General features: G+C 36.4%; 1 protein-coding gene across 2 annotated transcripts in view; it reads left to right on the top strand.

The window, feature by feature from the left end:
• The window catches only part of LAMTOR5 (late endosomal/lysosomal adaptor, MAPK and MTOR activator 5), a 28,755-nt gene extending 22,387 nt beyond the window's left edge, over window positions 1-6,368 (top strand). The window contains exon 4 of one of the 2 annotated variants that reach the window (XM_068132482.2): window positions 4,774-6,368. In XM_068132482.2, the coding sequence (XP_067988583.1) occupies window positions 4,774-4,834 (61 nt within the window). In that variant the 3' untranslated portion in view covers window positions 4,835-6,368. Of the gene's footprint in view, window positions 1-4,750 lie in introns of both variants that reach the window. The other variant, XM_068132483.2, reaches the window with a different exon arrangement.
• The last annotated feature ends 5,698 nt before the right edge of the window (window positions 6,369-12,066 follow it).

Raw genomic sequence — 12,066 nt, 5'->3', positions numbered from 1 at the left:
GTGCAGACTGGATGGGCGCAAAGGTGGCATGGGGTGCAGACTGGATGGGGTGCAGACTGGATGGTGTGCAATGGAGTCGATTGGAGGGAGGGCTGCAGAATGAACGGGGCCTACTCTTATTTGTTTTACACAACACAGATGATAACTATTGGAAATGGCCTTATCTCACATATACTAAGAAATAACTAACGTTCTAAGGTGACCTATGTGTTGCATGTGGCCTAACTATGTGGTGCAACCTTTAACCTTTAATGATGTTACCTGTGTGGGTTCTCAAAACTGCAACAATATGTTCTATATGTTAGCTCTTATATGAGTCTTGACTTGGTATACAAAAAAAAAATAGAAACTCCACTCTTGGAATACTGACTTCCTCCACTCCCGTAGCCAGTTTGTGGCTCTCAACAGAATATTTTCTTCTCTCCTTTTCGAGGCTGGAGTAATCCAAGGCAGTGTTTGAGGCCCCATTCTATTCCTAATCTTCATCAATGATCTCACTGACTCTGGAAAATCCTCTATCTCATTCCTCATCCTTCTGGCAGACAGCCAGCAGCATCTTCCCTCTCCTCAGACCTTCACAAAATCACAATCTGGTCAGACATTTGGAATATGTCTTTCAATCAAATTATCAGCAAAGTCATGGAATCCATCATTGCTTCAGATATGAAGTCTTTCCTCTTCTCCAATGGCTTGATCTCTGATCATCAATTTGGTTTCAGACCTGGTCACTCTACTCTGGACATGCTGCTTCTGCTTTCTCAACAATGGATGGAGGTCCTCAATGCCAAACAGGAAATTAGAGCAGTCTCCCTTGACATATCACGTGCCTTCGATACGGTCTGGCACCCGCTCTGCTCACCAAACTCTCCTCCTTTGGTATCCATGGAAATCTCCACGCATGGCTGGCGGACCTCCTCTCTAGTCGTAGTCAACGTGTGGCCCTGAATGGGTTTCTCTCATCTCCTCTTCCTGTTCAGGCTGGAGTTCCCCAAGGCAGTGTTCTGGGCCCTGTGCTTTTTCTGGTCTTCATCAATGATCTCTCTGACTCTCTTGAAAATCCTCTCTATCTCTTTGCTGATTACTCTACTCTCTGTCGCTCCATTCCTCATCCCTCAGATCGGCAGTCTGCAGCCTCCTCACTCTCTGCATACCTGGACAAAATCACAGACTGGGCAAACAAGTGGAACATGTCTTTCAATCCTGACAAATCTCACACTCTTATGATGTCTCTCCGAAAAGACTGACTGGAAAACCCTCCCATCCACTTTCTGAATAATCCTCTCCAAGAAGTTCTGTCACTCAAGCTTTTGGGTCTCACTATCTGCCATGATCTTTCCTGGGAAAACCAAATTTCAAATCTGGCCTCCAAAGCCAGTCGCCGACTGGGCATCCTCCGTTGTGCGAAGTCCTTCCTTGGCACACCTGTGCTCCTCACCACATACAAGGCTTTCATCCGCAGCTCAATGGAATACTGCTCTCCCCTCTGGGCTGGTGCTCCTGCCTCTCACCTCGCTCGTCTTCACGCTGTTGAAACCAAAGCGTTCAGAATCATTGGAATCTCCCGCGATGAAGCGAACTCCAAGGGCCTTTCACTCACTCACCGCAGGCAGGTTGGTGGTCTTTCCGTCTTCTCCCGACTCCTCTCTGGCCTTGCCCCCCCAGCTCTCTCTGGGCTCTGTCCCCCAAATATTCCTTCAGGTCGCACAAGATCTGCCTGCAACCCTCTTATGGTCAAACTGCCAAAATCTGCTCACCTTCACTCCTTCATTCCTCTTTTCTCCCGCCTCTGGAACAAACTCCCTCACTCTCTTCAATCCCACTCCACCCTCCAGGTCTTTATAACAGCTGTTCACCACAATCTCTTATCTTCCCCCATCCAAAACCTTGATCTTTTCTACCCCTGCTAATTTCACCCCAAATCCACTTTTTTGAAATACCAACTTCTGTCTTGGAAGTCCTAGCAGTGTCCATTTGTTTTATACCTCTCCCACCACCCTCCTTCCCCTGCCCCTCCCAAGCCCTCTCCCTCCCACACATCTCCCTGCTCTCAAATGTTGTGTTTGTGTGCTTCCCCTTCTCTCCCCATCTTGTCTTCCGCTCCCTCTTTTTAGATATTTTGTTTGTCTGGTTGATTTGTTTGTGAAATAAATGTTAGCTCTTTCACGAGCCTCGATTCAGTATACAAACAAAAAAAAAAAAAAAAATCCTTACAAATCCCGATCACTGGATCACTAGATCACTGGGATGAATGATCCCGGTGTGTACCCCGATTTAGAATCGGTACACCGTATCCCTGCGCATCTTAGGCAACGAAGGGTTGGCGTCATGAAGGGCATCCGGCCATAAAAACATTGCCTCAAACAGGGAACCATGATTGTCATGGGGCCCGCAAGGCTAACCACTGCTCTAGCGGGGAAAAATGGCCTTAAAACGATCATTCATTTATTCATATTCATTCAATCCTTAGAAATCCCCCACACTGACTCGCTCTCACCGAAAGGACCATACCACAAACTCTCACACCTACTTTCTCAACAACCTTCTCAGAGGTTTAGTCACTCAAACTCTTGGGTCTTGCTCTCGGCCATCTCTCTTGGGAAAGCTACGTTTCAAAGTTGGCCTCCAAAGCCAGATGCTGGCTTGACATCCTCCATCGAGCAAAAGACCTTCCTTGGCACACCTGAGCTCCTCAGCTTGACGGAGTACTGCTCTCCCCTCTGGACTGGCTGCCCTGCCTCACATCCTGCTCAGCTAGACGTCGTGGCAACCAAGGCTTTCAAGATCATTGGATTATCTTGCCTCTCCTGATGAAGCTGAATCTATGGGCCTATCACTTCCCCATCACCAACAGGTCAGTGGTTTCTCTCTCTTCTTGCGTGTCATTTTTGATTTTGCACCCTCTGCCTTTTCTGTGCTTTGTCCGCTTACCCCGCCCCACCCCAGCTAACTGCAAGACGCACACGGCCCACCAGCATCCCCCACTTCGTGAAACTGCCTAAGTCCAGAACCATTGCTCACCTCCACTCATTTATTCCTCTTTTCCCACCTGTAGAACCGCCTTCCACACTCTTCAATCTCATTTTTCTTCCCGGTCTTCAAGACGATTTTTCACCATCGCAAGTCATCCCCCATCGAAAACAATGATCTTTTCTGCACTTGACAAACCACCCCCCAAAATTTTGCCTCTTTTTCCATTTTGTCCACCCCTTCTCCCCTAACCCTCATCGGTACCTGCATTCCTTGTTTCTCTGTCTCTGTCTACCTTCTCCCTCTGCTCTGCTGTTAGTGTTTCCCCTCTCTCCTGCTGTTCCCTTTGTTGTGTTGTGTCCTGATCTTTTCTGTGTCCAAGCTAGCTCTCCCATGAGCTGAGGCCATGGATTAAAAAATAAATAAATTAATTAATGTCTTCTCAGTACCTTTCCCATTTTCTTTCATTCGCTCCCCATCATTCTCAATCCTTTCTTTTTCTTTTGCTTACCTACAACTTCTCTTTTTGAACTACCAACTATCCTCGTGTGTACATGATATGTACAGGGTGTTTCAAAAAGATTGATACAACTTTGACTTCCTGCCATTTCTTTGTTTTTTTTTTTTTACCTATACCGTTTTTCTATTCAGGGTTTGGTGGTGTTATCGTGGTATTTGATCCCTGGGATTTCTAGCTCCGTAGCTCAACTATGCCATTGACAGTGGAGCAGAAGACAAAAGTGGTGGCTCTGTGGTATGAGACTAAATCAACAACCACAACACCATTTTCTGGGGGGCAAAACCACATGAGGAGATCACTGAGAGGTACCCGAAAGGGCCTAAGGTCACATGCTTCTGTGCCTTCAATGCCAGATGGGGAATGCTAGGGCCTTTCTGGTTTGAGAATGACAACAGCAGGACGGTGATGATCAATGGTGTGCGCTACCGGGCCATGCTCCAGAAGTTCCCTAATGATCTAGCCCAAAAGGTCACCTCAAACCAGCTCAGTATGACCTGGTTTATGCAGGATGGTGCCTCCCCCTCACCTTACATACAGCTGGTGACACCATCACTTTCCTGCAGCAGCTCTTCAGAAACCGCCTCGTTGCCCTGGGTACCGCTCTGTCTATGCTAACCGCCCTACCACACTGGATGATCTGAAGCAGGAGGTGTCAGACTACCTCCAGGAAATGCCACATGAGACCTACAGGAAAGTTGGACAGAACTTTGAAGTCAGGATCAATGCCTGTCTGAACTGTGGAGGGGCACACATCGAGCACGTCAATTACAAGGATTTTGTGTAGATGCCAATTTGAGACCTTGGGCTCTCACTAACTCTAGCAGTGACTTGCAGTGATTGCAATATCAATCGGTGATAGAAAAGAACATGTCATCAGCTTTCAATAAATGTTTGGTTCACATTCCTGAGGTGTCTGTTTCTTTTTAAATAAACGTTTAAAATTGTCTCACTCTTTTTGAAACACGCTGCAGATGGCTCATTGTTTTATTTTCCACTGTCATCATCATCATCATCATCATCGTCATCGTCATCGTCATCGTCATCGTCATCGTCATCGTCATCGTCATCGTCATCGTCATCGTCATCGTCATCGTCATCATCATCATTGTTGTTCATCATCGGGCAAGTTAACATTTCACTATTGTTTTTCTTTGGGAAAGGGTTGTGTTAAGGCTGAATTGTGCACGTTACAGTAGAACTCCAAAACATGGAATTTGTTTGATCAACATTCCTTGCCCCACAACCCGCAACCTCCACACCCAGCCTCACCTGTTTTGTTTTGGCAGGAATATTCTGATTCGAATGCAGAATGACTTGACGGTGGCACTGCACAAAATGCCTTCCTGAAGAGGAGCGGGTGTATATTGTGTGGTCTGGTTTGTATAATTGCTGGATCTTTAATAAATTGTTTATCTCTCGTCTTTAATGTGCAAAAAGGTAATGACTCTCTTTCATACCAGTAATCAATCCGTTTCACATGTCATGTCTATTCTCTGAAGTTCAACTTGCTGTACACTAATACGAGAGCATACATTTCCCCTCCCAACCTCTTCCACCCCATCCTCGACCTTTGAATTGTCATGTCACTTTTCTCATTTTTTTTAAAAATTAATTTGATCTTATAGGTGTGCCCATCGTGCGTCTCTGATGCAGCACACTTACCTTTGAACTTTAGAGCCTGGGTTTGATCCCAACCCCGACTAGAAACTGTCATTTTTTTGTTTGTTTGTTGTTGTTTTATTTTATTTTATTTTTCATTTTTAAACAATTTTTTTTTCCAGCACGACAGTGTGCCATCCAGTATTTCTTGTAGACGGAGCTCCCACCGTGTCTTTTTATTTATTTATGTATTGAAAAGAGGAGGCCCTCATGTGCTGGTACTCAGGCCAAATTCTAAATTCTTGGAATTGTTTATAGTTGGAGGAGAAGTGGATGGTGTCACCGGAGAGCTGTCATCACAATCCCTTATTCAAAATGCAGTCAGTGTACCAACCTTCCAATTGGGATCTTTGTCTATGTATTGGGAAGTTATGTGGAACCACCTTTAGGAAGTTATGTCCAGGTAGATGCCCATAACTTTGGGAAGTTATGTTCAGGTAGATTTTAATATCCCAAAACTGATGCTAGCAGACAGTACGCTCAGTTTCACTTGTATCCTCGGGACAGCAATTAATGAATCATCCTGTCTGTGAAACACGAGGGCGACAGTTTATTGCTAGGTTGCGATTCAAACCGAGGCTAGACAGGTTGGAGGCGAGTGTGCACACCTTTAGGCTGTTCCACCAGCCCAGGTAGATTGCGCAAGTATAATCTGCTTTTTTTTTCTTTTCTTTTTTTGACATCAACTGCCAAAAGTTTTTTTTTGTTTTTTTTTGTGCTCATCGCTCCATGCTCTCGTGTAATGTTCATACAAGGGTATTTAATTAATTAATTTAATTTAATTTCCTCTGACTCAACAAATGGGGGACACAAAGTCCACCCCACCCCGCTAAACCATCACCAAATCATTGTTTCTTCTTAAACAAGGAAGTCACTGACTCGCACGTCTTCTCCAGGTAGCGCTACATGTTCATTATCTTTTTCTTTAGCTCAATTAAATCTTGCATTTACCTTCCGATATATTTATTTTGTCATCTGTTCTTTTTACAGACCATTTAACAGTTTGCCCGATTGATCAATACTCTGCCTTGTGATTGGCATTTGTACAATTTGTGAAATTTTCTTGTGAATAAATGCATTAAAGTTTCATCTGCATAAGATACATCAAAAAAATGAATGCATCAAACCCGAATCTCCAGGCCAGGAGATTGCCTGGCCTTTAAGTCGGCTCTTTTCTGTTTGTGTTTGTTCTTTATTAAATCTTTGTGCAAAATCCAACCAACCAGGTTTTTTTTAATGCTCCCATCAGGTCTCTGCATTATGAAATGGAAAGCAATCGAGGAAGTGGCTGACTCACACTGTCATGCTTCTCTTCTAAGTTGTGGTTGTTATTATTATTGTTGTTGTTGTATAGCCCCAGATAGCTCTCTCGAACAAGCCTCCGGCACGGAGACAGCAGAATCGATCTTCCAGAAGGGACTCGGAGATCCTCCACATCCAGGATGGTGTCCATCCGCCTTCACAGTCAGAAACACGACAGAGTTAGAGAGGAGAGACAAGAGGGAAAGGGCTGGTCCATGGGACCGATCGGCACTCTGCCAGTGCCTGATGATGAATCCCCCTGATGAATCCGCGCAGCAGGGAAGAATAGCGAAGATTTGGCCCCCGACTTGCATCGGGGGAGGGTGGGTACAACCACCGAAAAGAGGCATCCCCAATAGTCACAGTTGTGGAAAAGTTGTGCTTATGTCCTGATCTTGAGTTATACCAACATGTATGCAAAATTTGGCGTTTTGCCTGGCCCTTTTTTTTTTCTTTGATTTTTCGATGAACCATGAGTAGTTTTGATAACACACACACACACACACACACAAGAACCATGATTATACATGCATGCGCACACAAGCGGAGGTGGATACTTTGAGACCTGGTGGATCTCCGTTCCATTTCCTGAAACCCACCCACGTGTGCAGATACCAGCCAATAGCAGCAACGCGCACACACACACACACACACACACACACACACACACACACACACACACACACACACACACACACACAAAACTTTGAACTCGCAGAAAATCATTACATTTTGTATGGGACTATATTTACCTGCGTCATGGCCATAGGCTAACGTATGAATACTGAATATGGGATGTGCGAATATCGGTTGAATTCTAGTTCATAATGCAGATTTTACACACGTGTGTGTGTGTATATATATATATGGACCAGCCATGGCACGAAGGTGACGAGATATATATATATATATATATATATATATATATATATATATATATATATATATATATATATTATCTATCTCTAATCTAATCTAATCTATCTATCTAATCTATCTATCTAATCTATCTATCATCTATCTAATCTATCTATCTAATCTATCTATCTAATCTATCTATCTAATCTATCTATCATCTATCTATCTAATCTATCTAATCTATCTATCTAATCTATCTATCTAATCTATCTATCTAATCTATCTATCTAATCCATCTATCTATCATCTATCTATTATCTATCTAATCTATCTAATCTATCTAATCTATCTAATCTATCTATCATCTATCTATCTAATCCATCTATCTAATCTATCTATCATCTATCTAATCTATCTATTATCTATCTAATCTATCTATCTAATCTATCTATCATCTATCTATCTAATCTATCTAATCTATCTATCCTATATATCTTATCTATCTAATCTATCTATCTATCTAATCTATCTATCTAATCTATCTATCTAATCCATCTATCTAATCTATCTATCTATCTATCTAATCTATCTAATCTATCGATCTAATCCATCTATCTAATCTATCTATCATCTATCTATCTAATCTATCTATTATCTATCTAATCTATCTAATCTATCTAATCTATCTAATCTATCTAATCTATCTATCATCTATCTATCTATCATCTATCTAATCTATCTATTATCTATCTATCATCTATCTATCTAATCTATCTAATCTATCTATCTAATCTATCTAATCTATATATCTAATCTATCTATCTATCTAATCTATCTATCTAATCTATCTATCTAATCCATCTATCTAATCTATCTATCTATCTAATCTATCTAATCTATCTATCTAATCTATCTAATCCATCTATCTAATCTATCTATCTATCTAATCTATCTAATCTATCTATCTAATCTATCTAATCCATCTATCTAATCTATCATCTATCTATCTAATCTATCTAATCTATCTATCTATCTATCTATCTAATCTATCTAATCTATCTAATCTATCTATCTAATCTATCTATCTAATCTATCTATCTAATCTATCTATCTAATCTATCTATCTAATCCATCTATCTAATCTATCTATCATCTATCTAATCTATCTATTATCTATCTATCTAATCCATCTATCTAATCTATCTATCTAATCTATCTAATCTATCTATCTAATCTATCTATCTAATCCATCTATCTTATCTATCTAATCTATCTATCTAATCTATCTATCTAATCTATCTATCTAATCTATCTATCTAATCCATCTATCTAATCTATCTATCATCTATCTAATCTATCTATTATCTATCTAATCTATCTGTCTAATCTATCTATCTAATCTATCTATCTAATCTATCTATCATCTATCTAATCTATCTATTATCTATCTAATCTATCTATTATCTATCTAATCTATCTTATCTAATCTATCTATCATCTATCTAATCTATCTATTATCTATCTATCTAATCTATCTATCTAATCCATCTATCTAATCTATCTAATCTATCTATCTAATCTATCTATCTATCTAATCTATCTAATCTAATCTATCTATCTATCTATCTAATCTATCTATCTAATCCATCTATCTAATCTATCTATCTAATCTATCTATTATCTATCTAATCTATCTAATCTAATCTATCTAATCTATCTAATCTATCTATCTAATCTATCTATTCTATCTATCTATCATCTATCTATCTAATCTATCTATCTAATCTAATCTATCTATCTAATCTATCTATCTAATCTATCTATCATCTATCTAATCTATCTAATCTATCTATCTAATCTATCTATCTATCTATCTAATCTATCTATCTAATCTATCTAATCTATCTATTATCTATCTAATCTATCTATCTAATCTATCTATCTAATCTATCTATCTAATCTATCTATCTAATCTATCTATCTAATCTATCTATCATCTATCTAATCTATCTAATCTATCTAATCTATCTAATCTATCTAATCTATCTATCTATCTATCTAATCTATCTATCTAATCTATCTAATCTATCTATTATCTATCTAATCTATCTATCTAATCTATCTATCTAATCTATCTATCTAATCTATCTATCTAATCTATCTATCTAATCTATCTATCTAATCTATCTATCTAATCTATCTATCTAATCTATCTATCTAATCTATCTAATCTATCTAATCTATCTATCTAATCTATCTATCTATCTATCTAATCTATCTATCTAATCTATCTATCTATCATCTATCTAATCTATCTATTATCTATCTAATCTATCTATCTAATCTATCTATCTATCTAATCTATCTAATCTATCTAATCTATCTATCTAATCTATCTATCTAATCCATCTATCTAATCTATCTATCTAATCTATCTATCTAATCTATCTAATCTATCTATCTAATCCATCTATCTAATCTATCTATCATCTATCTAATCTATCTATCATCTATCTAATCTATCTATCTAATCTATCATCTATCTATCTAATCTATCTAATCTATCTATCTAATCTATCTAATCCATCTATCTAATCTATCTATCTATCTAATCTATCTATCTAATCTATCTAATCTATCTATCTATCTAATCTATCTATCTAATCCATCTATCTAATCTATCTATCTAATCTATCTAATCTATCTAATCTATCTATCTAATCTATCTATCATCTATCTAATCTATCTAATCTATTCTATCTATCTATCATCTATCTATCTAATCTATCTATCTAATCTAATCTATCTAATCTAATCTATCTATCTAATCTATCTAATATATCTATCTAATCTATCTATCTAATCTATCTCTCTAATCTATCTATCATCTATCTAATCTATCTATCTAATCTATCTATCATCTATTTAATCTATCTAATCTAATCTATCTATCTAATCTATCTATCTAATCTATCTAATCTATCTATCTAATATATCTATCTAATCTATCTAATCTATCTATCTAATCTATCTATCTAATCTATCTATCTAATCTATCTATCTAATCTATCTATCATCTATCTAATCTATCTATCTAATCTATCATCTATCTATCTAATCTATCTAATCTATCTATCTAATCTATCTATCTAATCTATCTATCTAATCTAATCTATCTATCTAATCTATCTATCTAATCTATCTAATATATCTATCTAATCTATCTATCTAATCTATCTATCTAATCTATCTATCATCTATCTAATCTATCTATCTAATCTATCTATCATCTATTTAATCTATCATCTATCTAATCTATCTATCTAATCTAATCTATCTATCTAATCTATCTATCTAATCTATCTAATCTATCTATCTAATCTATCTATCTAATCTATCTATCATCTATCTATCTAATCTATCATCTATCTATCTAATCTATCTAATCTATCTATCTAATCTATCTATCTAATCTATCTATCTAATCTATCTAATCTTATCTATCTAATCTATCTATCTAATCTATCTAATCTATCTATCTAATCTATCTATCTAATCTATCTATCTAATCTATCTATCTAATCTATATCTATCTATCTAATCTATAATCTATCTAATCTATCTATCTAATCTATCTATCTAATCCATCTATCTATCTAATCTATCTAATCTATCTATCTAATCTATCTATCTAATCTATCTATCTAATCTATCTATCTAATCCATCTATCTTATCTATCTAATCTATCTATCTAATCTATCTATCTAATCTATCTATCTATCATCTATCTAATCTATCTATTATCTATCTAATCTATCTATTATCTATCTAATCTATCTTATCTATCTATCTAATCTATCTATCTATCGAATCTATCTAATCTATCTATCTAATCTATCTATCATCTATCTATCTAATCTATCTATCTATCTAATCTATCTAATCTATCTATCTAATCTATCTATCTAATCTATCTAATCTATCTAATCTATCTAATCTATCTATCATCTATCTAATCTATCTAATCTATCTATCTAATCTATTCTATCTATCTATCATCTATCTATCTAATCTATCTATCTAATCTAATCTATCTAATCTAATCTATCTATCTAATCCATCTATCTAATCTATCTAATCTATCTATCTATCTAATCTATCTATCTAATCTATCTAATCCATCTATCTAATCTATCTAATCTATCTATCTAATCTATCTAATCTATCTATCATCTATCTAATCTATCTATCTAATCTATTCTATCTATCTATCATCTATCTATCTAATCTATCTATCTAATCTAATCTATCTAATCTAATCTATCTATCTAATCTATCCATCTAATCTATCTAATATATCTATCTAATCTATCTATCTAATCTATCTATCTAATCTATCTATCATCTATCTAATCTATCTATCTAATCTATCTATCATCTATTTAATCTATCATCTATTTAATCTATCATCTAATCTAATCTATCTATCTAATCTATCTATCTAATCTATCTAATCTATCTATCTAATATATCTATCTAATCTATCTAATCTATCTAATCTATCTATCTAATCTATCTATCTAATCTATCATCTATCTATCTAATCTATCTTATCTATCTAAGCTATCTATTCTATCTATCTATCTAATATATCTATCTAATCTATCTATCTAATCTATCTATCTAATCTATCTATCATCTATCTAATCTATCTATCTAATCTATCTATCATCTATTTAATCTATCATCTAATCTAATC

This window comes from Myxine glutinosa, chromosome 12 (genome assembly GCF_964187855.1).
Source record: "Myxine glutinosa chromosome 12, kmMyxGlut1.1, whole genome shotgun sequence".
NCBI lineage: Eukaryota > Metazoa > Chordata > Myxini > Myxiniformes > Myxinidae > Myxine > Myxine glutinosa.
The sequence above is the reverse complement of the archived record's forward strand: the minus strand, read 5'-3'. Positions and strand labels throughout refer to the sequence as shown.